Below are 27,517 nucleotides of genomic sequence, written 5' to 3'. Positions count from 1 at the left end.
TGGCTGGGCTGCAGGAAGAGGCTAAGCTCTCCTGCCTGGGTTGTCTGCAGCTGGCTATGGCCTAGTGCGGTACGCTGCTGTGTCTCAGCACCATCTGGGAACACTGGAAAAGCTGGATCCCTGCCCCTCCCAGAGGCCTGTCCAGTCCCCTACCCCTGCAGCCTGAGGTCAGAGCAGGAGGGATGAGTTCATTCAGTTCTTTATTGATTGTCCGGGCCCTAAAGCTGCCCTTCAACTTAGGGTCTCCCTGGCCGCCTACTGGGGCCAGGAACAGGGCACAGAAGGGGTCATCGTCCCAACATACACACCCCACCCACCCTTCACGGTTTACGTTCTAGCACTGAGACTTACAGGGTGCAAACCTGTATCCTCAAGGTTTATATCTCTTCATTCTCCAGCTGAATAGCATGGACCTCAAACTCATTTGGGGTGTTCTCAGACTCCAGTGTTTCCCCTGGGAGCTCCTCTGCTCCCTCTCCAGTGTCCCTGGCCTCTGCCTGTCTCCCAATCTCCCCTCCTGGGCCTGGGGCTTCTTTTTCAGCCTCTGCCTGTCCCTCAGCCTCCTGTACAGGCTCCGAGGACTCCCTTCTGACCTCCATCTGTCCCCCAGCTTCTTCTCCAGGACCCAGGGCTTCATGTATTTCTTGTCTTGATGGAGTTTTAGCCAGCAGAGGCTGCGTCTCAGCTTCTTGTGGCCCCAGGGGCTCTTTGGGCTCTGCAAGCCTGGGGGCCTCTCCGGGGAAGTTGATGAGCTCTGCAGGGGTCATGAGCCCATCCCCATTCAGGTCCTGGGTCTCCAGCACCTTATCCACTACCAGGATCACCTGTGGAAGGGTCTACAGTGACTGGAGATGCTCCCAGGAGCCTTGACCCACCCAACAACACCCTCTGCATCCCTGCCATGCAGGCTTTGAGCCCTCCTTTTACAAGGGATTCACCCAAAGAATCATGATGAAAAAAACCAAAGCCACAAGGAGCTGGGTCTTCTTCTTGGGAGAAGGGGCCTCCCATCCATCAGGGCTTACCGGGTTGGTGGTGGGAGAGTCAGCAGCTCCAGGGGCCAGAGCTGCTGTCAACATGGACAACAGCTCTAGGCCATCCAGCTGTCCACTCTGGTCATAGTCATGGAGGGCAAAGAGGTAGAGGAGAACTAAGAAGGAAAGGCTGGATCAGAAGAGGCATCAGGGGATAGGTGGAGGAGGCAGGAGTCCTGGGATGGCCCGAGGTCAGTCCAAGCTCAGGCTGCCCTGAACCTCCGGTCCACTGGCCCTAACAGCCCAGCCCAGGTCCTCACCCTGTTCCCGGCTCATGTGCTCCGGCTCCTCTTCCATCTTCTCTAGTCCCTTTAGGTAGCTCTGCAGAAGTCTGGCAGGAAAGCAGAAAATCAGCCCCCAAGAAGCCAGTCTGCAGGCCCAGGCCTGACCCTCAGGTCCCCAGCCCAGCCTACTCACCGAAGCTGCTCCTGGCCTGGCTGGAAGGGGTTGGGCAGAGGCAGATGCTGCTCTTCAGGGACCAGCCTGGAGGAAGGAGGGAAGGACCAGCCTTGCAAAGAGCCTCCCTGAGGGCCCAGCCTGGCAACAGCCTTCTATCCCCAAGCTCCTGGTACAGTTCCCTCCCCAGACCCAAAGCAAGCTGCTTCTCTGGATTCCCAAAACTTTGTGGGGATGAGGCCCTTCTGGCTTCCTCAGAAGCAGAACATTACTGCCCAGACTCTGCTCTTGCAGATTCCTAACTTAAATGTTAAGTGAAAATCTCAATAAAACATCCAGTTAGGAGGAGGTCACACCTCGAAGGTACAAGTTTAAGACCCAAGAAAACAGCACAGTGGGCAGCAGGACAACATGGATCGTGGCAACTTCTACTGGGATGCTGGGAGCTCAGGGACAGGTCTCTGGCTGAGCCTAGTGGTACTGCCCAGTGTTACACAGACCCGAGTTGCTCCATGACATGAAATGGACCCTTTTTTTTCCCCAAGTTGAGGGCACATATATTGGTTTTGGAGTTTCAGTCTGCTCTGTCAGTCTTTAAAGCTCAAGATTTGCTCCCACTTCTGAACAGGGATCCCTGTTTGCCCAAGTCTATCCAGATCTCTGACGCCAGAGAGCTGGCAGGAGCTGGTGCAGCACTTTTGTCACTGCTGCCAGCCCTGTTGCTGCTCTGTATCTGTCCCCCGGCCCCACCCAGCTTTCCCACCGCATTGCATTAATACACAAAACAACGAGAAAGTATTCAAATAAAATAGAAATGATATGCTAATTATCTCTATTTCTTTGGCGTTCCTACTACAGAGTCTTGATAAGGGGACTGCAGCCCCTTCCCTGACCCATAGCTTCACACCTCACTGGAAATGAACCCCTGGTTTCCAAGCAAGTCCAGAAAACATGTGTTGAATACCCACTTTGCACAGGCACTAGGCAGACGTTGAGGTGGGTTAGGATGATACAGAAGTCAGGGAGCGTGTGCCCCAGTCTCCTGCCTCCCAGAGGGGCCCACCACCCCTCCGATTCTCCAGAGACACTCACTACTCCAGGCCCACGGCCCTGCCCTCTGAATCCCATTACCTCATGGTTCCATCCTTGGGAGCAGCCTGACTTAGGGGCAGCGGCAGCAGCAGCAAAACTAGTATTTTCATTGTCAGTGGTAACATCCTTCCTGTAACTGGAAGTAGGAACAGAGTTAGGGGGTCAGAGGGAAGGGGTGTCTGCCACAGAGGCAGGGATCGGTGGGTTGGGCCTCTCTCCCTGCCTCCACCTGCAGCCCAGGTGACAGGACCCCTGCTCAGGGAGGAGTCAGACACAGGCATCAGTAACCACCCCCTCCATGGAACTTTACTCAAAATAAATCTTATTCCCTCTCCAGCTTGTAAAGTGCATAAAGCAGATCTGCTCTGGGAGAAGCCACACTGTGGGCAGGAGCCCCTCCACACACCCCACTCCCCTTGCCTTGCCAGCCCCCCAGGTGCTCAGAGAAGTGCAGTTTAAGTATATCTGATCTAGTTTAGTCCACTCATTTTACAGATGGAAACTAGCTCAGAGAGGTTAAGAAAAAGGCCAAATTAGAAATGCAGAGAGTTACAAGAAGACCAAGCCTTAAACAGAGAGGGAAACAGATTGTTGGTTTGTATTTATGAAAAACTCACTGAAGAACAAATCAAAAGGGGCTCAGATTGCTTGAAACAGGTCTACACTCAGGTAGGGATCAAGGTTGATCAAAGATCAGCAAATCAAGGTCAATCCAACAGTGGTCCCAGGAATTGCTATTTACTAAAGGCAGTTAGGAAAACCAGATCCCAGTATGAAGAAAAAAACAGTCAATTTCCTTTAGATCTACATTGTGTAGGCCCATTGGCAGCACAATCACTTGATTATAAGAAAGCAGTCAAGCAGAGGATCCATCAAAAGCACCGAGCATGAAGCGTTCTGATTAGTCCTGAGAGTGTACGTATCATGTGAGTTTCTGAGGAAGAAGAAGCCCTCTAAAGCCGAGGCCTGAGACCTCAAACTCATCTCAAGAAAGACAAATCATCAGGTGCAGAGGATCAGGAACCCTCTGAAATGTGCACTCTGGCTGGCATTGAATTTTCCTGGCGAAAGATCCATAGCTTTCAGCAGATTCTCAAAGAGTTCCATGACCCCTGACAGGGTTCAGAACCACTGCAAGGGGGGATGTCAGCTTCCTAAGAGATGTGGGGTAGAGCAGGTGAGCATCTGGCCAACTGGCAGGTACATGTGGGGACCCAGCTGTAGCTGTGCAAATAGAGCTGTTTTGAGGAAGAAGCAGCAAAACATGGAAGTCCACGAGAAAATGAGGCTACTGAGAGTCATAGAAACTGTCTCCACTTTTCTACACATACATTGGCCCCAACAGATACATAGTTTGTTGGTGTCCATAATCCCCTGTGGCCAAATATGTGCAGAAGCCACAGCTGCCTTAAAGGTGTTTGTGAACTTCCACTGGCAACATAGATCCTTGGACTTCAGTTGTTGTAGCCAAGAGAGAAGACAGGTCTTAGACCTGTCCAAGGGAGCAGATAGAACTGAGGTCTCCATACTCCTGGGGACTCTTAGAGGTCCCACCACAGTGGACACACCTCAGTGAAAGGATGGACCAGAACAATATCCAGACTTCCACATCTGGGAGTATGAGAGTAAATGTCCCAAAGAAAGTAACTACAAAGCCGGATAAAAACAGAAAGTATCTTTTTTAATGCATTGAGTTGGCAAGAAAGTAAGAAATACCCAGGGTACAAAAGCACAGTGAAAACAGTCATTCCTGGTGAAAAACTGTGCTTGAAATCAGCTTTTGCCTGAAAAGTATCTGCCAAACCAAACCAGCTTAACTTCAACTACCAGTTGAGTACTTTGTACAATAGAGGAAACCAGAGATAAAGCCTTTACATTGGGGCCCTCCCAATGTAAAGAGACTAATAGGATATTACCCACACAAATTTTGGATTCAAACAGCTTTTCTCTCAAAATACAATTTATACAAAGTTTTTAAAAACATAGATTTTTTAAAAAAAAATGCAATGAGTGAGTTAAATAGATTAGACACAGATGGTATGAGAATTAATGAACTGGGAAATAAATCTGAATAAATTATCCAGAATGCAGTTCATTGGGTCAAAGACATAGAAAATATAAAACAAAGGTTAAGCAGCATGGAGGATGGAGGCAATAATAGAGAAAATTAGACAGAAGCGGTATTTGAAGAAATAATATCAGAGATTTTTCCACTATGTTGCAAAACACTAATATTCCCATCCAGGAAGCCCAACAATCCCAGGCAGATTAAATAATCAGAAACACACGTCTAGAGCTATTATTCTAAAACAACAGAACACTGAGAAAAAGAAAAGATGTTAAGAGCAGTCAGAAAGAAAAAACACCCACAGACCTACAATCAATTAGTATTCGACAAAGGAGGCAAGAATATACAATGGAAAAATGACAGTCTCTTCAGCAAGTGGTGTTGGGGAACTGGACAGTCGCATGTAAATCAGTGAAGTTAGAACACACCCTCACACCATACACACAAATAAACTCAAAATGGCTTAAAGACATAAACATAAGACGAGACACTACAAACCTCCTAGAAGAAAACATAGGCAAAACATTTTCTGAATAAATCTTAGCAATGTTCTCCTAGGGTAGTCTCCCAAGGCAATGAAAATAAAAGCAAAAACAAACAAATGGGACCTAGTTAAATTTCCAAGATTTTGCACAGCAAAGGAAACCATAAGCAAAACAAAACGACAACCTACAGAATGGGAGAAAATATTTGCAAATGATGTGACTGACAAAGGTTTAATTTCCAGAATATACAAACAGCTCATACAACTTAATAACAAAACAACAAACAACCCAATCTAAAAATGGGCAGAAGACCTAAACAAGCAATTCTCCAATGAAGACACAGAAATGGCCCATAGGCACATGAAAAAATGCTCAATATTGCTAATTATCAGAGAAATGCAAATCTAAACTACAATGAGGTATCACCTCACACCAGTCAGAATGCCATCATTAAAAAGTCCACAAGCGATAAATGCTGGAGAGGGTGTGGAGAAAAGAGAACCCTCCTACACTTTGGTCATAATGTAGTTTGGTCCAGACATTATGGAAAATAGTATGGAAATGCCTCAAAAAACTAAAAATAGACTTACCATATGATCCAGCAATCCCACTCCTGGCCATATATCCAGGGGGAACTCTAATTAGAAAAGATACGTGCACCTCAATGTTCATAACAGCACTATACAATATACAATAGCCAAGACATGGAAGCAACCTAAATGTCCACTGACAGATGACTGGATAAAGAAGATGTGGTATATTTACACAATGGAATACCACTCAGCCATAAAAAAGAATAAAATAATGCCATTTGCAGCAACATGAATGGACCTGGAGATCGTCATTCTAAGTGAATTAAGTCAGAAAGAGAAAGAAAAATACCATAGGATACCACTCATATATGGAATCTAAAAAAAGAAAAAAGGAGAGATTGAATCAAGATGGTGGAGTAGTAGGGCCATGAACTCGCCTCTCCTTGCAGCTACAACAAAACCACAACTGACTTCTTGACAGCCATTGAGAAAAAAGACTGGAGTCTAACAAAAAGGATCTGCTTCAAGTGGAAACATTGAGACAGAACCATAACAGGAAGGTAGGAGGGGTGCACTCACAATATAGTTGGGTCCCATACCCTCTGGGTGGGCAATCCACAAACTGAAGAACAATTAAGTCACAGAGGCACTTTCACAGGAGCGAGAGTTCTGACTCCCACATCAGTCTCTCCAGACCAGGGTTCCAGCAGTGGGAGGAGGAGACCCCAGGGCATCTGGTTTTGAAGGCCAGTGAGGCTTAACTTCAGGAGCCCCACAGGACTGGGAGAGACAGATTTAACTCTCTTGGGAGGCGCACACAGGATCTTGAGTGCACCAGGTCCAGGGGCAGAGATGGTGATTGCATAGGAACCTGGGCCAGACCAGCCTGCTAGTTTTGGAAGTTCTCCTGGGGAGTTAGGGGACTGCTGCAGCTCACACAGGGGACATAGAAGCTGGTGGTGGACACTCTGGGAGTGTTCATCTTCATGAGCTTCCCTGGAGGCTGACATCTTGATTGGATTAATAACACCAAGACCCAGCCCCACCCAACAGCCAGTAGGCTTAAGGGCTAGGAACCCTCAGGCCAAACAACATACTGGGTGGAAACACAGCCTCATTCATCAGCACACTTTCTGAGCCACAAACACCTCTAGGCAGGGCCCTACCCACCAGAGGTCCAGGCCAAGCTTCACCCAGCAGTGGGCAAGCACCAACCCTCCTGTCAGGAAACCTACATAAGCCTCTAGCCCTGCCTCATCCACCAGGGGGCAGATACCAGAAATAAGAAAACAATAGCCCCAAGCCTGTGGAAGGAATCCACAAACACAGGCCAGACTTTACACTGGGACCAGCTCGACCCTGCCCCTTGGGGGACAAGAGAGGAGTGTACTGCTGGGATGCACAGGACATCTCCCACAAAGGGCCACTTCTCCAAGGTTGAGAATCTTAACTAGCCCATCTAAAAACACAAAGAGAAAGACAGACAAAATGAGGCAGCAGAGGAATATCCTCCAGGACAAGACACAAGATAAAATCATAGAAGAAGAAATAAGTGATGAGGAAACAGGCAATTTATCTGAGAAAGAGTTTAAAATGATGATGGTGAAGATGTTTAGAGAACTCAAGAGAAGTATAACTGCAGAGTGAGGGCAAACTGTAATAATTCTATATAATAAAACTGGAAAGAAATAAAATAAAATAAATTAAAAAAGAAAAGACACTAATGAACTCATCTACAAAACAGAAACAGACTCATAGACATAGTAAACAATCTTATGGTTACTGGGGGAAAAGGGGTGGGAAGGGATAAATTTGGGAGTTTAAGATTTGCAAATATTAACTACTATATATAAAAATAGATAAAAAACAAATTTCTTCTGTATAGCACAGGAAACTATATTCAATATCTTGTAGTAACCTTTAATGAAAGAGAATATGAAAATGAATATAAGTATGTATATGTATAACTGGGACATTATGCTGTACACCAGAAACTGACACAGTGCAACTGACTATACTTCAGTTAAAAAATAGTGACACAACATTGTAAACTGATTGTAACTCAATGAAAAAATAAAAACAAAAATGAACAAACAAATAAATAAATAAAAGAGAAAGAAAGAAAAATAAATCACCTAAAAGGAAGAGTAATTAGACTGACAGCAACAGTGTTACCAGAACACAGTAGTTTAGTATTTTAATATGTTGAGAAAGGGGTGGAAACTGCCATTCTAGAATTCTATTCTCAGCAAAATTATCTTTCAAGAATGAGGTCAAACAAAAAAATATTAGATAAAATTTAGATAAACCACAAGTTAGAGAATTTACTACCAACATTCCTCTTTTAAAGGAAATTTTAAGAGATATAATTCACAAAAAAGGAAAAATGATCCCAGAAGGAAGGTTTGAAATGCAAGGGAGTGTTTGAAATGCAACGGTGAACAAAGAAATCAGAAAGTATGTGGGAAAATCTAAACAGAGACTGTTAAATAGTGATAATTATGTTAATATATTGGGCAAAAAAGGTAGCCTGAACTACAATATTGGACAACATTATGATGTATGGTGATGATGGTTGCTTGGGAAGAAAATAGACATGTTGATCAACTTTGTTAAATGTGCATGTAAATTTTTTTTAAACCACTGAAAAAATAGAAATAGAATGCTTGACCTCAAACCAGCAGAGAAAAAAGGGGATGGAATTTTTAAAAAAATCAATTCAAAGGAAGTCAGGGAAAAAGGAAAAAAAAACCTAAAATTAAATAAATTAATTAAAATGGAAAAGAAATAGAAAGCATAAAATAAGATGGTAAAAATACATCCAAGTATACTATTAATCATAATAAACATGAATTGGATATATTTAAAAATAAAAGTGAATAGTTAAAAAAACATAAATTGCATAAGCTTATCAGTTAAGAATAGAGATTATCAAAAGGTATATAAACCAACATACAGTTACATGCAATTTTCAAGAGATTAGCCTAAAAGGCAAAGACACAGAAAGGTTGAAAGCAAAATTACAGAAGTATATACAAAGAAATACTAGACCAAAAAAAGCTGGCATAGCTTTATTGACATTAGACTAAATAGGCATTAAGGTGAAAAGTATTATTATAGATAAACATTACAAAAATGCTTAAAAGCTTAATCCCCTAGAAAGATAATTCTGAACTTGTAGGTAGCTAATAACACAGCCTCAAAACATCTAAAACAAAAACTGGCATAACACTATATACCTAATAGAACGGCCAAAATCCAGAACACTGACAACACAATTATGAATTATTCCCAACATAATTGGGAAGCAATCAAGATACCCTTGTATGGATAAACAAACTGTGGTATAGCCAGACAAAGAATATTATTCGGTGCTAAAAAGGAATGAATTATTCAGCCATGAAAAGACTTGGAGGAATCTTAAATGCATGTTACTAAGTGAAAGAAAACAATTTAAAAAGGCTACACACTATGGTTCCAACTATGCAACGTTCTGGAAAAAGCAAAACTGTGGAGACAATAAAAAGATCAACGGTTGCCAAGGACTGGGGGTGAAAGGGATGAACAGGCGAAGCACTGGGGATTCTCAGGGCAGTGAAAATACTCTGTATAATGTTATAATAATGGATACATGTCATTGTACATTTGTTCAAATCCATAGAATGTACAACACCAAGAGTGAACCCTAAGATAAACTATGGACTTTGGATGATTATTATTTGTCAGTATGGGTTCATCAGTTCATCATGTACCACTCTAGTGGGGCATGTTCGTAATGGATGATGCTGTGCACATGTAGGGCAGGAGGTACATGGGAAACCTCTGTACCTTCCTCTCAATTTTGCTGTGAACCTAAAACTGCTATAAAAAAAATAAAGTCTTAAAAAAAAAACTGGCATAACCTGAATTAGAAAAATGTAATCTGCCATTATGGTGGGAGAATTGAACATACTTCATACAGCAAAACTGATACCAAAAGAAACAGCATATTTTAATAGTCCTATAAGTACAATAAAGAAATTGAATTAGTATTAACTTATATTGTTTGAGGAACTGTAAACCTTAGCTATTTCTAGAGAGCAATCTGAAAAATTGTATTAATTGCCATAAAACAATATCATACTGGGGCTTACACAAGGAATAACACAAACGGAAAAAATTATAAAGATATTCATAGCTGTGCTATTAATACTAGTCAAAGAATTGTAAACCATCTGAATGTGTAACATTTAGGCAATGGCTAAGCAAATCATATTACATGACGAAGTCACTAAAAATGATACATATTTCAAATTCATAAGTTTTAAAGGAAAAAACAGACAGATTTGAGTATATCAAAAGTTTAAACTTCTGTATTATGAAAGACACTATGAATGAAGTTCAAGAAGATAAGTGATGGAGGACTGGAGGGAATGCAACTTGGATTCAAGGCTATTTGGGTTTTCAGTAGGATGGAGTTCACCACCAGCTGGGCCTCCACAGGGGGCTAGAGACAGAAACCTCCACAGAAACCCCATGCAGACTGAGTGGAAATCCAAGAACTGCAGAATTATGTGCCTAAATTTTGAGGATTAGAGAGAAGGCCCTGCGCACAGGGTGCCTGGGTGGTTAGGAAAAGTAGATTAGGGAGGGTCTAGGTGACTGGGCAGGAGGGCCGCCTCACCCAGTTCTTTGTATCCAGAGTGCTGCTGGTTTGAAGAGAGGGGGCTGAGGGTTCCAGACTGAGGGGCACAAAATGGCTGAGAGGGCCAGCTGGCCAGAAGAGGCCAAAAGGAGAATGCCAGAGGGTATGGACCCTGGGACCAGATGCCACAGAGGATACCAGGGAAGCATCAGAAGTCAAGACCTGTGGTGACAAAGACCAGGAAGGTGAGCATCAGTCGGGAAGGCAAGTGTAAACATGTCTGTAGAATAAGGACAAATGGTCTTTATTCCTTTAATATTTATTGAGTACCTACTATCAGTGAAGCACTCTTATAAGATCATAAAGGTAAAATTACTTATCCTTTTTCTTCCATAAAGCTACAAATATATAAGTAGGAAAAGATACGAATGCTAAAACAATGACTAAGAGAAAGAAAGAGAAACACAGAATTGCTAAGAAAGAGGTGGCACAGCCCAGAGTTTCAGGGTACGGGTCCTAACTTCATGCTACCTAAGTTTAAATGCAGGATCTGCAACTCACCAGATGTGTGACTTCGGAGTATCAGAATCTCTGTCTGTAACATGAGACTGATGAGAGCCCCTCTCATGGGGTGCACTGAGAGTTAAATGAGACAAGACGTGTACAGCGCAGCACCTGGTTAAGGCATTTTCCTTCCAGAAGTTTTTCTAGACTGCTCTGCGGTAGCTTCACATATCCTGACATCCTGGTCTCCCCACCTGGATACCATCAAATTGCTTTCTCCTCCCCATCTGTTTAGTACCAGGACCTAGCCCTACAGGAGGCACCAGAGTAATTTAAATACCTCAGAACTGTCAAAACCTATCATCCAAGCTTAATGTGTTACCATCCACTAGCAGTTGCCTTTTAAAAGAGGACGTTTGTAAACTACATAGAATGATGCTGGTGGTAGCGGTTCAGGCGTAAAGGGGAAGCACCTGCCAGATCCCACTAATATACTCACTCATCATTGGTCAACTGTGCTGGTGTGAGAAACATGTCTACAAATTCTTTTTTGTGGGAAATAGCTGGAGTCAAATTTGCCTTTCCTTGTGTATGATTCGGACTTAGAGACTCACATCTACTAAATAGCTGAAATGATACTACACGACTTCCACGTCTAGATCATAAAAGGCAACATGATTTACACCTTGTTCATCTCTCTCTTTTCTCTCTCTCTCTCCCTCTCTCCATGCAGATATGCAGCTCTGAAGCCCTGAACCTCCATGCAGGAAGTGTGCCATGCTGAAAAGACAATGTAGAGAAACCACATAGAGGTAAGGATGCTTGAGCCGTCCCACTTGTGCTAGGTTCCAGCTGCTCACTTCCCTGCCTGAGGGCCAGACAGGTAAGAGAGAAAAACTCCAGATGATTTCAAGCCCCAGCCTTCAGCTGCCCCAGCCAACACTGCTGGAGCAGAACTGAGCTTGTCTCTGCAGCCCTGCCCAGACTGTACACTCACAAGCAAAGTCAATGCTATTGTTTTCAGCCACTAAGTTTTGACGTGGTTTGTCAAATTGTCATAAGGATTAGAATTGGCTTCTTGGCAGTCACACAGGGCCCTGCTCTCAGAAGGGCTCTGGGCTTAGTTGTGCTCTGCTGTCTCTGTCTTGAAATTCTTAATCTTATTTTTGCCCTGGGCCCTGAGAAGTAGGACCTGGTCCTGAAGCCTGCCCACATGAATTACTCTCACTCTCCTCCTCTTGGTCCTATATAACTGTCACATGCATGCAACTATTCAGCATGTGCAGTGGACAGAGAATAGAGCTGTGGAACATAGCCAGGCCTAGGTTCAAATCCCAGCTCCACCACAGACTGTCTCTGCAACCTTGGGTAAGTTAATTATCCTGCATCATGGAGATAATAACAATATTTACCTCACAGAGTTACAGTGAATATTAAGTAGAAAACAAATTACTCAAAAAAAAAGAAAGAAAGAAAACGGATTACTCCTTGCACAAGCTAATACAGTAGTTTCTCATTCTTGTCCCTGCCTCTGCTATCTTCTCAATTTAAAGAATCCTCCATACCCACATCAGAGTAATCTTCCTTTGCTAGCATTCCACTGCTCCAAAAACTTCAATGGTTGCCTACTTCTGTTACAATGCAGAGTCCTCACCTGGACATTCAAAGCCTTCTACAATCAGATATCAAGTTACCATTTTAGACTCACCTTCCAGTGTTGCATTATACTAACACTGTCTCAAACAAGGGGTTACTGGAGTCCCCTGAAGTACTTTTCACTTTCAATTTTCAGTGCTTTTGCCCAAGCTGTTCTATGCTCTACCTGGAATATCCTGGGCCCTCCTGACAACCTTAACATCCTAGTTCATTATAACAAATAATTGCATGTAGACTTTTAGTGTCATCTAAGTAATATTCTCTTAAGTAATGCTTCCAACTGTGACATTTTTAGTATAGGTAACTCAGCTGTATTATTTAAAGGAAGTCAGGCTAAGGCACCTCAAGCAACATGTAATGAGTTTGGTGTGATGTGATTTGTTCACACGTACACATCTCTAACTATTTACAAAAGCTTTTATATGCAACAGGATTAAAGCAGTTATTGAACCACTGCCTGTCAAATAAAAATGTTCCTAATAATTTTCAATTACTATAATGTACGTAAACATAATGACCACCACATAAATCCACCACAACTGTTAGAGTTGTGACGTAATTCAATAGAGTTATTCATATCACACACACACACTCACTCACATTCACTATGACCTTCTGGCCTCTGATTTTTTTCAAGCCTTTGCACCAGTGCACAGGAGGAAAGCCTTGGCGTTAAAACTCCGATCAAATCTGGCCTCTCACTGTGCTAATGGTATGATCTAGGCAGGTGTCAATGTCTCTGAGCCCTGGGACCTTCACTGTAAAAAACATGGATAGCAGTATCTATCTCTTAGGGGCTTGGAGAGGATGCAACGGAATAATGTAGGTTGAGTGGCTGGCAGCAAGCCGATGCTCCTTGCGTATTTCAGAGACTCTGAGATGTCGCAGGGGCCTTTTCTTTCACTTAACTTCCCATCCAGTGCAAAAATTGCTTGCACAGTATCCTTGTCAATGGCCATCAGCCTCCGCTGGATTCTCCAGGACAGAAGCCTAGCACCTCACAGGTCATCCATTCCATTTTTGGCTAATGCTAACTGTCGGAAGTTATTTTGAACTGAATCCTCTCCTTTATCTCTCTGGTGCCCCCTGTAACTCTCAGCACCGCCCCCGCCCCCAAGAGAAGAGGCAGTGGTGATACAGCCAAAGGGGTCCCACACCTGAGAGCTCCACTTCCAGCTAGTAATAACCTCGGCCCCTCTGCAGTCCCCCTTTTCCTCATGTGTCAAGAGAGAATGAAACGCCTGCCAGCCTCCCCCACCCCCACGCCACTCCCACTCCACCCCCAGCCCCCAACCCAGGACCGTCAGAGCGACGAATGAGACACCGGAGGGAAAAGCGCCTGGGGGATTATGAACCCCCTTCATCACAGCGAGGGAGCTCAGACTCGATTTCTGAGACCTCCCTTTACCTGCTCTCAGGAATAACCTCCTCCAAGAGGCGCCCAGAGGAGAGAACCACCTCTCTGGCGGCATCCGAGCCGCAGGGGATGCAGTGGGACTGCGCCTTCAGCATCCGATCCAGAGGCCCAGAGGCCGCCTTGGCCCACGGTCCCGCCCCGCGGCGCCCGCGTCCCCGGCCGCCCGTGGTGGGGTCCCTGGCCCCCACCCCACCGGCCCCGGGCCGCCCTCCGGGGCGGGGCTCGCACCCACCTGCGGCGGCGCGGCGCGGCGCGAGCCGGGTCCGGCTTGGTCGTCGCTGGAGGCTGCGCGCCGCCGCGCCTCGGCTCCCGCCGCCGCCCGGCCCTCCCCCGGGCCGCTCCACGTGGCCGCTCCACGTCGCCCTCCTGGCCGCGGCCGCCGCCCTGACCCGGGCAGAGTCCGGACAGCCAGCGGCCGCGGGCAGGGCCCCCGCCCCGCGCGGACAGGCCCGCAGAGCCGGGCCCTCCAGACTGACACCCAGCGAGAATGCGTGTGTGTGAGTGTGTGTGTGTGTGTGTGTGTGTGAGTGTGAGAGAGAGAGAGAAAGACACGGACAACTGGAGAGACAGAGAGGCAAAGAGACAGATGAAGCTGGTGTGGAGAGAAGCTCGGTGATGCTGGGGGTGCCGCTGCCTGCGGGGACCCAGATGTGTGACAAGAGAGAATGCAACTTACTGTTAGGGTGTGTGATTGTGACTGGTGCATGCTGTGTGTCTGAGGGACTTGTGACACAGTAGGGGGTATTTTGGGTGGCTGTGTATCCAGTATGACAGTACCTGAGAAGGCATGGCCAATGGGTGACTGATTGTCCGGGTGTGACAATTCAGGATGTTAGTAGTGTGTGTGTTAGGGTATCTGGGTGAACTCTTCCTGAGTTGTTTGTGATGCTCAAGTGACACCTGTGGCTGACTGCTGGTTTCCTGTGAAGGTATCATTATGTGACTGTGACTGCACATCACTGAGAAGTGGCTCTGTATGAGACATGGCAGGTGGGGTGAGAGGGGGCCTGGGAAAAGTATCATCTTAAGGGTGACAGTGGCATTTGTTTGCCAGCATAGTGTAGCAGTGTGTGGCTATAGATTTGTGGTCAAATTGCAGTGTCACCTTCTTTTGTCATAGTGGCCAGTTCCCCCACCTACACTTCAGACTACATTCTCACCCACTGGCCCAAGGACTATTTCTCTGAGCGAATGACTTATCTCTCTGGAATCTTCAACTTCTCCATCACCTCCTTCCCATCAACATCGATTAGAACAACAAACTCACTTTCATCAAGGTCACCTTATCTTCTTGCCTGTGGTGGACATGTGGACGAGTGTTGGACACTACCTCCTTGGATCATGGTATCATTGCTTTTGGCAACACCATTCCTCTCTCTAGTCATTTCTTCTTAGTTTCTTTAAGCGTTGGTGTTCCTTTGGGCTGTCTCCTCACTCTCCATCTGTTCATGTGTTCATCTATCCATGTAGCTTCTGTTATCTCTTATGGGTTGAATTATGTCCTTCAAAAATTCATGTGTTGAAGTCCTAACCCCCAGTATCTCAGAATGTGACTTTATTTGGAAATAGGGTAATTGCAGATATAATTAGTGAAGATAAGGTCACACAGGAGTAAGATGGGCCCCTAATCCAATATGATTGATGTCCATATTAAAAGGGGAAATTTGGAGACACACACACACGGAGAACAGCATGTGAAGATGCAGGCAGAGATTGGAGTGAAGCTTGTACATGCCAAGGAATGTTAAAGATTCCCAGCAAACTGCCAGAAGCTAGAAGAGAGGCATGGAACAGATTCTTCCTCACTGCTCTCAGAAAGAACCAGTCCTGCAGACACCTTGAACTTCTAGTTTCCAGAACTGTGAGACTGTTAGGCAGTTAGATAGAAATGAGCACTGGGCAGGGAGAGAGGGAGGGGAAGGGAGCAACCCAGAAAATAGCAGTATGCCTGCACTCAGCATAAGGGGCTCCAAAAACTTTCTCTAAGTGAGGGCCAGCAAAGAAGCCAGGTAGGATCCACCACTGCAGCCGCGGCAGCCGCACAATAGAGAGAGGGACCTGGCTCAACCTGACCTAATGCTCATTGTAATGTAATTAGCATTACAGTTTGAGCCCCCTCTGGTGGGTTTCTCTGTGTGCTTCAAGGGTAAGAACCTGCCCAAAAGGGGATGGGCCTGTCTGAGCGCAAGGAACCTGAGCTGTCAGTCAGCCTGAGCATTCAAAGAATCTGAGCCACAAATCACAAAAACGCCCCTGAGCCAGGATATAAACAGGAAAAAAACAAAGGAATGGCGCCATTTTCCCTCTCTTAGATTGACCCTCTCCCAATTCTCGGGAGTGTACTATCTTTTACTACCTTTTTACTTTACTAATGAAATCTTGTTTATATCACACTTTCTGTTTCTTTTAAAAATTTTTTTTTCGGGTGACTAAGAACCGAGGTAATTCTTATTTCCTTCCTCTCAGTAACAAGACAATAAATTTCTGCTGTTTAAGACAACCAGTTTGCAACACTTTGTTATGGCAACCCTGCAAACTAATGTATCATCTAAATGCTGATAACGACCATATCTCAAATTACAATCTCTGAGCCCCAGACCACTTCAAGAACTGAACAGCCTACTGATTTATGCTTGGATCTTAATTTTTAGAGGTGACTGAGTGACAACACAGAGAAGTTAATGCCATTGAAAGAAAAGTTAATGTTGCAGTTCCCTTAGAAAGAAGAGGCATAGCTTACCACATAGGACCACAGAAGGAAGCAAGGTCAAAAGGCAGAAAGGAGCAAGGGGAAGGCATAGGCCACAGCACTTATTAAGCTAGAAAAGCAAGACAGGACAGTGTAAACAGTTTAGGATTGGCTAGTTTGAATAATTTCAGAGGGCTTTAAGGCATACGGGCTGTCCCTAGGTGTCTGGTCCCTAGCCCTGGGTTCATTTAGGACAAGGGAAATATTGGTTTGGTATATGAGATTTGGATAAAGGAAGTGGTTCAGAGTATGGACTCTGGATCTCAGGGGAGATGTGAACAACTTTGGCTGTTAGATTGTGATTAATGGATGCCAAACAGAAATTTGAAACCTAAGAAAACAATTAGAATACCAACCAGAACCCCACTGTCTATGTGTCTGAGTCAGAATGCATCATCTTCCTCCTTAAAACTTCCCTTCCCCTGGTTTTCCAATTTCAGGAACAAGCACCACCATGCATCCCTGAATCTATGCAGACCCCAGAAATCTGGGGGTCATCCATGATTCCTCCTTCTTCCCCCACTTCCAACCTACTACCAAGTCCTATTAATTCTACTTCCTATCTTAAAGATCTTCACTCGTCTCCCCAGCTTCCCCCAGTCCAGACAGCCACAGTCCATGCCAAAGTTCTGTTAACAGCCTAACTGACCACTCTACTTCCATTTTCATCCCCCTCCAATTCATTCTCCAAGTAGCCTGGATAATTCTTCTAAAACATAACTCTGATCATGTTGCCCATTTCTTAAGATTCTTTGATGGCTTTCCTCTACTCTTAGGATAAACTCTAACCTCCTTTATGCAGCTGCCCACAACCTGGTTCTTGACCATCTCAGATGATCCAGCAACACCAAATTTCTTTTGATTCCTTTAAGAAGTCTCTCATATCCAGGCTTTTGCTTGTCCTGTTTCCTCTCCTGGGACGACTACTCTCTCCCTTCCTTCACCTTGCCTTGGAAACTTGTGCTTATTTATTTATTTCACCTTAAATGTATTGTCATTTAACATCTGGGTATGCTTTCTCTGATCCACGGAATCTGGGCACCCACCCCAGGGCTCCCACCGCAGGAGTACTTCCCTTATCTAGCACCACGCTATACTGCAGGGGTTCAAACCTGACTACACATTTGCAGCTTCTAGAGAGCTTTGACTTTATATTGCTACCTAGGCTCCTCTCCAGACCAACTCTATAAGGGGGTGGGGCCGGGGCACTGGGGTTTTAAAAACTTCCAGATGAGTCCAATCTTCAGTCAAGGTTGATAGTCACTGCTCTAGGAGATTACTAATTTGTTTCCACATCCCAACGAAGATAGGAACAGAATCTGTTGGGGTATCCCACGTGTCTGGTACAGAGTGGGGTGATGAGTAAATATTTGTTGTACTTGTGATAGGGATGTATGAGACAGCGTAGAGTGACACTGTACGAGTGACTTTAACCTATATGTGTGACTCCATGTGGAATGCCACTCAGTAGCTGAAATGTGACTATGTAACACTGGGGTGTCACAGTGTGAACAACGTATCCAGTGTGTGACGATCACTGTGAATGGCTGAACACTGTGGGGCTGTAGGCTTGTCACCACGTGAGCCGCTGCGTCCTTTGTGTGACTGACTGAGTGGCTGGGGGACTCTGGCCAGGATGCCTGACTCGCCGCGCCAGGGCAGAGTTTGAGGAGGAAGGAGCTGGAGCTGCCCCTCACCAAGATGGCGGCTTTGGGGGAAGCCACTAGTCCTTACAAGGGGCTGCCACCGGCCTGCGAAACGGAAGCAGAGGCGGAGCCGCGGCTGGGGAAGCCTTTCGCTGGTCACTCGCGTCAGCTCCGGGAAGGGCGGCGGGCGCAGCCGGCCACCCCAGCAACGTCCTGGCACCGCCCCTCGCCGCGCCCGCCGCGGGGAGGCGGGACGGTGGGCGGGACCCGGAGCCCCAAACCGCCGAGCAGTGGAACCGGAACCTACACAGGCCGACCAATGGCGTGTAACGGGCGGGGTCCGGCGCGCACCTGCCAGGTGACTAGTGGAAGTTCAGGCACTGGAGCCAGTCAAGAACTTGGGAGACAAAATCCCCGACCACAATATGCTGAGCTACTACCTGAGCCCCCAGAATGACACCTGGACAGGGCCCTTCAGTCTGCTTTTGGGTCTTGGCGCTGCCCTCTACTTGGGCTACTACTGGACATGGGTGCCCCAGGTGGGTGCGGATCCAGAACTCTTGGCGGCGGGTTTGGGATATGCGGGTCTAGTGGGCATCTTCCAGCAGGGGCTCGAGCCCTTTGTGGGAGCTGGCTTGCTTGGGCTTCTTGCCTAGGGTGAAATTTGACGCGCCAACCCCACCACCACTCACGCCCAGCGCTCTGGCCAGGCCCCGCAGTGCTATTACCACCTAGTGGAGGTGGTAATAGCTCAGGATTTATGGAGAACCCTAACTGTCCTTGTTCTTTCCACCTTAAGTTCTAGCTTCTCCATGTTCAGTGCAATGGGAAAATCTGAAGAGATTGATTTTGATGAACTTTTTAAATTTTTTTATTAACTTTTTTGATGAGATTTTTATTCTCACTGAAATTTAGATTTAGATTTATTTTTTGATGAGGTTTTATTCTCACTAAAATTTAGATAAAATACATAATTCACACGTACAGAAAAATGTAAATCTTTTTAATCTTCACTAAACTTGGCTCTGTGTAGCTGAGTCTAAAAAACCCACTGATTCAAGCTCTTTAAAAAGGTCTATAGGGAAATTTAATGTTACCTAAGCTTTTCTGTATTTTCACAGCTATATACATTCATATGTATTATTGATAAAATACATCTGGCTTAATGAAACAATTTTTAAAAGCCAAATTTCACAATATCCTATAAATCTCACCTTACATGTCTAATTTGGAAAGTCAGTCGTTTCAGAACAGAGCTATACTTTTGCCTGCAACTGGCCACACAGAGGTCAGAGACCTATGCCACTTTATACTCCAAACTCTTCCTTGATTTCCAAATACTGGTTAAAATGCAAGGAAAGTGCCATTCTGGATGCAGTCTGGATTGTCCAGTTTGGTCATGGGTTGATACTGATTCTTCCACAGTGACTAACGACATATTACTAGTTAATTCTCAGAGATAAGTCAAGAAAAGACTTCACTAGAGTTAAAATGAAACTAACCCAGGTAAATCAAACCTGTCATTTGTTAGTTCCTTGTTTGACACTACTGAGTTATTTGATCAAAGATTTAATAAACTGCTAACTCAAAATCTTGGCAGTTAGGAGGTAATAGAGTAAAATAACTAAGAGCACAGGCTCTAGAGTCAGACAGACTCGGGTTTGGATCCCAGCTCTGACACTAACTAGATTTGACACACTTTGACAACTCACTCAATATTCAAACCTGTTCCCACAGGTGGGTCGTAGTACCTATCTCAAAGAGCTGTTGTGAGGATCACAGGATAGAATTATCTAAAATACTTAGCACAATGCCTGGCACATGAGTACTATTACGAATACTACTTACTAATACTCAACTTACTATTAGTAGTGGTAGTATCATAATTATTAATTCCACTTTGCCTCTTGCTTGCTGTGTGACTTTGGGCAAATAACCTCTGTCATAGTTTCTTCATTTATATCTCATTACATAAGGTTGGGTTTAGCCTAGTGTCAGCAAATAGCCTACAATGAATCACAGGTGTTTTTATTTCGGGGCTGTTGTGTTGTGCTGACACAACAGTCACACTACCAACCTGGCCTCCCTAGTTCATTTACTTGGCCCCTTTTGACTGCAAGAAGAGATAGGTCTTCAGGTTCCTTCAGGCCTGCGACAGAAATGCAATTTCTATTTCTTGAGCTTGAGGCCTTCTATCTTTGTACAGCATACTCCCCTTCATAAGCCTTCTGTGTGGCTAGGCCCTCTCATTCACTTGATGTGTATCCAGAAGAACTAAGCAGAGGGGTTGATGTCGGGGCTAAGCGCCCACTGACCTCATCTGCCCTGTCATCCTATCCCTGTTACCTTTCCTCTGGCTGGCATGAAGAAGAGAAAATCTGTTCATATTGGGACTATTCCTCCTTTAGAGTATGGTCTAACAGCAGGGGCTGTTAAATAAGAAAATGGAATATTGTGGTAAAAAGCAGCACTTCTAAAGTGAGTGCACGTAGTAGGGGATGGGAATATGCAACAGCAGAATGCTAAAGTCATACTAGTATGGCAAGAGCTGGCTTTGAGATGACGGAGTATGGATAATTCAACTGCAAGGCACAAGTTGCTGACTGAATGGTGCTGCATTTCTTCAGCCTCTGTCCAGGACCCCAACCTTTGCTGCAGAGGATTAGCTGGGCAACTTGTTTTATATTATCTGATCTCTCCAAAATGGGTTTGGGTTGGATAGGCTGAGTTGGGGAGTCAGCACCCAGTCAACTGCAGCAGCTCCCAGCCCTGGTTCTGAGTTGGCTCAGGGTCAGCTCTGACTCTAGGACTGGAATTCTTTGGGACTTTAGTGGGACTGTATTACCAGAGGTGACTTGGCCATTCCAGACTGAGGTATGCTAGATTTCTCACCCCCAGATGAAGCAGTGCTCTCCAGGCTGGCCTCTGGGAAGGGGTCACACTGGTGTCCGTACCTCACTGGCTTGGTGCAAAAATCAGGGGAATGAGGCAGATTGTGTTGTGTAATTACAGAGGCCTCAACTGGTGACGGGGTCCCAGTTCCTGGCCTTCCTGGAGCAGCACTGTCCAGTCACTACGGAGACATTCTACCCTACACTCTGGTGTTTTGAGGGTCGGCTACAAACCATCTTCCGGGTCTTACTGCAGTCTCGGCCTCTAGTTCTTTACTCGAGGTAAGATGGGACAGAAGGGGTTGAACACAAAGTTTCAAGTATAGGGGAGTCCCATTCGTCTACCAAGGTAACCTCTGAGAGTGGCTATATGGGAGGACAATTTAACTGCACAACCATAAGGTAATAGTCAATCTTTTATGTCCCCATTACACTTTCTTATGGTCTTACTATTTTGGACAATGCATGCCCTCAAATGATGCTGATGAGAAGTTGTGGGGGTTGTTTGACGAGGGAGAGGGGTGCAAAACCTTTTGAAGTACATGGAGTTCCCAACATCATCTTTGTGTGCCCTTTTCTCTAAAACCACAGTGAAGTTCTCCAAACCCCAGATGGAGGACAGATCTTCCTAGACTGGGCCACTCAGCATGACAGCAGTCAATACCCTGACCCTACCACCCAGCCCATTGTATTACTGCTTCCTGGTATCACAGGCAGTAGCCAGGAGACATATATCCTGCACCTAGTTAACCAAGCTTTGAAGGATGGCTATAGGTAAGGATGGGCACAGCCCAGAAGAATTGGGTGGTGTCTGAGAACTTGTAATGGGAGGGAGGGGTCATTTCAGACCCTGATAGCTGTGGGGAGAAGGTGCCATATGAAGGGCACCCTTTGACTTGAGGTCTTTCTGAAAAACTACCAAAAGGGGAGTGGGGCTTCTAGGGAGGGTCTGGCTAATATGTACCTGTGTGCACCACAGGGCTGTCGTATTTAACAACCGGGGCTGTCGTGGGGAAGAACTGCTGGTGAGTACCCTCCTTCCTTGTAATGGCTTCACCCCACTCCCTTCAGAGATCCTGGGCCCTGCGGCTCTACCCACCTGTCCTTCCATTTCCCTTCTATTTCTTGAGCCCTTTCATTTTTCTGCCTTCTGGTCAGGGCCTCCCTCCCTACCCAATGATCTGGTTTGCCTCAGACCTACAGGACTTTCTGTGCCAGCAATACTGAAGATCTGGAGACAGTCGTGAACCACATAAAGCACCGCTACTCCCAAGCTCCACTGCTGGCCGTGGGCGTCTCTCTCGGAGGGTAAAGACTGCCTACCAAAGGCCCAGCCTTCCTTTCTCTCTTTCCCCCTCCATGTCTTCTCCCCCTCTCCTGTCCCAGCTCCCCAGTGCAAACCTTTCTTTCATGGCCCCTGGTCCAATCCTGCAGGATATTAGTGCTGAACCACCTAGCACGAATGGGGCGGGCTGCAGGGTTGGTGGCAGCATTGACTTTCTCTGCATGCTGGGATTCCTCTGAGACCACCCGCTCCCTGGAGACCCCACTGAACTCACTGCTCTTCAATCAGTGCCTCACTGCTGGGCTCTGCCAAATGGTGAACAGGTAGGGTCTTGGCAAGTGGGAGGGGGCAACAGACAGGGTGGGACGGCAGACATACCAGGTTCTCCCAGTGCTCGGAGTCAGTTCTATGTCTGAGTTTTCTCATTCATGAGATAAGACAGAGGCTGGCTCTGGGTCAGGCCCAGGAGTAGAGCCAAACCACTATGTGTTCTTTTGCAGAAATAGAAAAGTGATGGAAAAGGTGGTGAATGTAGACTTTGTGCTACAGGTATAGTCTTTCAACCATCCCCTCTCTGCCCAAAATTGTCCTCCCAATATCTTATTCCCTATCCTCAGTCCTAGCCTATCCCACCCTCCACGACCTATAGGCCCGTACAATCCGCCAGTTTGATGAGCGCTACACAGCCGTGGCCTTTGGATTTCAAGACTGTGCCTCTTACTACCGAGCAGCGAGCCCAAGAACCAAGGTAGATGCCATCGAGATCCCTGTACTCTGCCTCACTGCAGCTGACGACCCCTTCTCCTCAGTCCATGGTGAGCACCCTGAATCGGATGCTTTGGGCCCCAGAGGAAGTGGGCCATAAGGTGCAAGTGGAAAGAGCCTGGGCTCTCAGCAGAGGCAGGGTTCCTGACCTCCTCTCCAACCCCTCCCCCAGCCCTTCCCCTAGAGGCTGCCCAACATTCTCCCCATGTCGCACTGCTCATCACAGCCCGGGGTGGCCACCTAGGCTTCCTGGAAGGGCTGCTCCCCTGGCAGCACTGCTACATGAACCGCGTCTTTCATCAGTACACCAGAGCCGTCTTCCAGCACCCACAGGAGCTGCTCTGCCTCAGAGCTCCCACAACTCCTGAGGGAGGCAAGAGCTGACAAGAGTACCATTTGGGGTCTCAGTTCAGTCTTCCCTTGTTTATTAAATAACAGCTTTTCCTGCCAAATAGACTGAGGTTCATTTTCCCTTTTCTCGAGGCTAGAGTAGACTATTCAGGAACTTGCTGCATATTTAGCCTGGCTGGCTTGGAGCTACCCAGCTGAACCCGAAGATTACTGCCTGGGTCTTCCTTTTGCCCTTTCCTTCCCTAATAGCAAGTCCCAGGCCAGTGCTTGTCCCAGCAAATGCCAGAGGCTCATGTGCAGAGCAATTGCCACAAGACTGTGAGGGGAAGAGAAGAAAAGGGCAGTTTCTGCAGGAAGGACAGCAGCCTCCAAGTTCCTGGGCATCTTCACACATCTCTGGAGAAAGGACAAGCTCAACTCCAGAGCCTCTGGTAGGCAGAGGGAAGGAGGCAGGTGGTGTGGGCTGGGCTTGACACCACGGTCCTGGGCGGATCCAAAGGCGATGAATGCAAGGTTCCCAGGACTCAGGGTCACCCACGGTCACAGCCAAGCTCTAACTGGGAATGGCAGGCATTGCCCACTAGTCTCATCAGAGGCAACCTCAGCTGTGGACCCAGGTGGAGTGAGCAGTGGAGTCCAGGCCTCCATTCTGGTCTAGAAGGTGGCAGTGTCTGGGCCCCTGGTTCCCTGGGAGCAGGGAGGCTAAAGAAAACCTGGGAAGGCACTCTGGAGCAGCAGGATGCTCATCACAATAAGCCCAACACACAGTAGCAGCAGCAGCCACACAGGAACAGTCCCTGCAGGAAGGGGAAGGGATGAAGTCAGTAAGCAAAGGGGAGTCACAGCCCAAAGAACAGAACCATTCGAGGAGGGGGCAGGTGACTACAAGCAAGCAACTCACTCTGCAGGGGGCAAGTTTTTGCTACAGCTAAAGGTAGGGTGGTACCCCCTCACCCCAATGACTCACGCCGTGAGGGCAGCAGGTGCAGCTGGCAGCGACTGTCCACAGCCACAGAGAACAGGGCAGTTTCATGGGACCCAAGGAGCTCTGGACCACGACCCTTCTCAGGTAGAAAAGCCACATCTGTCACCACAATGCCATGGGCCTCCCTCACATAGTAGAGGCGCTGCGAACAGGAAAACGAGTAAGAGAAGGCCCAGTTGGGATCATTCCTTCTGGAAAATATGCCCTCTTCCCCCAGAAGCCTTTCCCTCTATAGGCTGGGCCAGACCCCTTCCCACACACTCAGTGTAGAAGCAAGCCTAGAATCCCCACCCCAGAGTCCTCAGGGCTGTGCCCACCTCCACCCATTACCTGGAGAGAGAAAGCTATGTAGATGGCAACAGAGCCAGTGACCGTGCCCAGGCCTAGGAAGGTGCCCGATTCACTGCAACAAACAATAAAGTGCTCACTGTCCTGGAGTCCCATGCAGCAACATTCATTCAGTAGCAATAGTCCTCAGGCAGGCGGGCAGGCAGCACATCTTCCCCCCAGGTGCCCCCACACCCAGCCAAGTCACCACAGTCTCACACCTGACACTAAGGCAGGAGATGACTTCATGGCCACAGGACTTGGTCTGAAGAGGCAAGAAGGTGGAGCCATCCCAGGCTGTGAGGTAGCAAGGTTGGGGCTGGCGCAGACGCTTGTGGGGAATCTGCACCGTGAAGAGTCGCAGCCCGGCAGGCTGGTCTGGAACCTGCCCAAACCTGGAGGCCGGGTGAGAGGCTGTTCAGCTCCTGGGGCCTGCCCAACCTTCCTCAGAGGTTGGTGCCTTCCTGCACCCTGGTCAGGCCCTGGGGGTAATGCCTGAAAAGGCTCCGATCCTTCCCAGCTCACCGTCTCTTCCCACTCCCCATTACAACTAGGCTATGCCTCTTTCAGCCACCCTCTGGGGTCTTCACACCTGCAGGCCTGGTAGCGGTAAGGCGTGTTAGAAAAGGTGGGTCCGTTCTCCTGCCAGTGCAGCTGTGTCACCAGTTGATCCTTCTGCCACACGGAGGCCTTAAGGTCCCAGCCCACAGTTACCAACTAGTCAGGAATCAAGATTCCAAGTATGAACAGTTAGGGGATCCACTTATGGGACAAGCAGCATAATCACCTACTTTCTCCACCCTCTCACCTCCTCACCTTGCCATCAGGCCCCAAAGCCAGGTCCTCAATCTCCCCTTCATGGGCTTTGAACTCCAGAACTTTCTCCAAAGTCGGTACCTGCAGCCAAACCACCACTGTAGTTAGCCTAGTTACCGGGCCAGAGCACAATGATCCCCACCCCTCTCTGCTAACAGCCACTCAGTGCAGTCTACTCAAGTTTCCCAGAACCCATGTTCAGTTTCTCACAACTCTGGCCTTGCAGCTACTGACCCTCATCCTCTAACCTCCCAAAACCACACCTTCCAGACACGAACGTAGCCATCCGTCCCTCCAGTGGCAAGCAAGGTATTGTCATGGTTGAAGCATACAACTTTCTGCAGTGGATCAGCGCTGAAGTCTGTCTGCACCGCCTGCAAATTCTCCACACTAAGTTCTACCCCCTCCTGGTGGGTTTCAGCTCCAGACTTCTTCTCTGCAGTGGCAGCCCCTTTCCTTTGCCGAGGCCCCTGTTCCTTGGAACCTGCAATACAAACAGCCTGCCAGGTTCCAGGCTTCTAAAGTAGTCATAACCCCTTCTCCAGTGGTGAACGTCGAGCGAATTCTCGCCTGTTACGAGAACCTCACCTTCAGCCCTACATCTTCAGAGACCAAGATGAGAGAGCTCTTACTCGTTTAACCCTTTTCACAAAGCTAGAGCAGGGGCTCTCACCTGCCTTCTCTGCTTTGTTTTTGCCCTTCTGCTGATGGGTCTTGAAGCGCAGTAGCTGACACTGGGCATCCTGCCCTGCAGCCAGGATATTACCAGCCAGCGCTAAGTTCATGGTGGCCCGAGTCTCAGTATCATGGGAGTGCAGTAGGGAGGCGCTGAGGCGCCCATTAATCTGCTCCAGCTGCAGAAAGTGCTGTGGGAGAGGGAACCAGGATGAGCAAGGTTCAGAGGGCACCTCAAGAGCAAACTTACATCCTGTAGTCTGAGGGCTTATTGCACTTTGTAGTTCACAAGGCTTTTAAAGACCTTTTTTCTTTTGAGCCTCACAAATCTGTACAGCAAGCAACGCTGGGATTATCACCTGCAGTTTACAGAATATGGTAACTCTCAGAAGAGTGAAGAAACCAAGCTTATGCTGAACTCTCGCCTCTGTTGGAGGGCAGACAGACAAGTCTATGTGGCCTCCCCGGAAAAAGCCAGGATAAGACCCCGGGGGCTGTTCCTGAAGTCGAGTTGAAGCCTTCCTGCCTTGGCAGTGCTGTGTGCAGTTTCATTTTACCTTAGGATTCTCTCAATTGACCAGTGAGTTCTCGACTAAAGTTCGCGCCAGGACTCCCGGCATGCAGGGTAGTCGCACCGGGCAGGGGCAGAGTCCGCAGCAGAAGCGCGGCCCACACATGAGACCCTCCCAGAATCGCCCTCAGCCCTGGCGTGACCCGGCCCCAGTGGCCCTGTACTCTCACCACGCCATTCTTTATGCCGGTCTTGGCGGCGCCTCCTCCGCCCGCGGCTATGAGCAGCCCCGCGCTGGGATCGACCTGCAGCGCGTACAACGGGAACGGGGCCCGGTACAGCTCTGGCGCCCGGCGCCGACCCATCCCGCTCGCCGCGCGTTTCACTGTCTGCGCCGAAGCACCCGGGACATGCCGCGCCCGGCCTGCGACGACTTCTCTGGCCGCTGCTGACCTTGGTCCCCTCGCTGCCGGGAAAACTCCCGACCCCTCTCACACCTGCGGGGTTGGGGAAATTCTCTAATCATACACGAATCCCTATCTCGGCCCAGGGCCGGCTAACCCTGTCTCGCCGACTCGCAGTGCGCAAGCGCACCGAGCACGACTCTCCTCACGCAGGCGCGAAGCAGTCATTGCGCGTCAGCACTCGCCGGCCGCGGCCTGCTGGAATCCGGGCGCTAGGATGCCGGTCTTCGCCCCCTTGTGACG

General features: G+C 47.5%; 3 protein-coding genes across 11 annotated transcripts; 1 reads left to right on the top strand and 2 right to left on the bottom strand.

Moving 5' to 3' along the window:
- Positions 1 to 363: 363 nt before the first annotated feature.
- On the bottom strand, positions 364 to 20,073 carry CGREF1 (cell growth regulator with EF-hand domain 1). Of its 8 annotated transcripts, none has more exons than XM_072938060.1 (6): positions 20,068 to 20,073; positions 2,562 to 2,658; positions 1,452 to 1,517; positions 1,295 to 1,365; positions 1,026 to 1,150; positions 364 to 824 (listed from the first exon to the last, which is right to left on the bottom strand). In XM_072938060.1, the coding sequence occupies exons 2-6, from the start codon at positions 2,645 to 2,647 to the stop codon at positions 378 to 380; spliced, it is 795 nt and encodes a 264-aa protein (XP_072794161.1). In that variant the 5' UTR covers positions 2,648 to 2,658; positions 20,068 to 20,073; the 3' UTR covers positions 364 to 377. The 8 variants fall into 8 exon arrangements, with proteins under 8 accessions (XP_072794161.1, XP_072794159.1, XP_072794158.1 ...); XM_072938058.1 differs by lacking the exon at positions 20,068 to 20,073 and adding an exon at positions 18,293 to 18,388; XM_072938057.1 differs by lacking the exon at positions 20,068 to 20,073 and adding an exon at positions 18,256 to 18,381.
- Positions 18,570 to 24,918, top strand: ABHD1 (abhydrolase domain containing 1). 2 transcript variants are annotated; one of them, XM_072938050.1, is made up of 9 exons: positions 18,570 to 18,743; positions 21,217 to 21,377; positions 21,687 to 21,869; positions 22,075 to 22,120; positions 22,291 to 22,403; positions 22,530 to 22,703; positions 22,881 to 22,929; positions 23,030 to 23,195; positions 23,746 to 24,918. In XM_072938050.1, exons 1-9 carry the CDS (start codon positions 18,630 to 18,632, stop codon positions 23,967 to 23,969), a joined length of 1,230 nt encoding a protein of 409 aa, XP_072794151.1. In that variant the 5' UTR covers positions 18,570 to 18,629; the 3' UTR covers positions 23,970 to 24,918. The 2 variants fall into 2 exon arrangements, with proteins under 2 accessions (XP_072794151.1, XP_006197260.1); XM_006197198.4 differs by lacking the exon at positions 23,746 to 24,918 and adding an exon at positions 23,318 to 23,597.
- On the bottom strand, positions 23,554 to 27,517 carry PREB (prolactin regulatory element binding). Its single transcript, XM_072938049.1, has 9 exons — positions 27,041 to 27,517; positions 26,298 to 26,490; positions 25,888 to 26,108; positions 25,625 to 25,705; positions 25,401 to 25,525; positions 25,030 to 25,203; positions 24,812 to 24,884; positions 24,464 to 24,623; positions 23,554 to 24,293 (listed from the first exon to the last, which is right to left on the bottom strand). The coding sequence occupies exons 1-9, from the start codon at positions 27,173 to 27,175 to the stop codon at positions 24,199 to 24,201; spliced, it is 1,257 nt and encodes a 418-aa protein (XP_072794150.1). The 5' UTR covers positions 27,176 to 27,517; the 3' UTR covers positions 23,554 to 24,198.

The sequence above is a fragment of the Vicugna pacos genome, chromosome 15, assembly GCF_048564905.1.
Source record: "Vicugna pacos chromosome 15, VicPac4, whole genome shotgun sequence".
In the NCBI taxonomy this organism is placed as follows: Eukaryota; Metazoa; Chordata; class Mammalia; order Artiodactyla; family Camelidae; genus Vicugna; species Vicugna pacos.
Note: the sequence above shows the minus strand (reverse complement) of the source record. Positions and strands in the feature narration are given on the sequence as shown.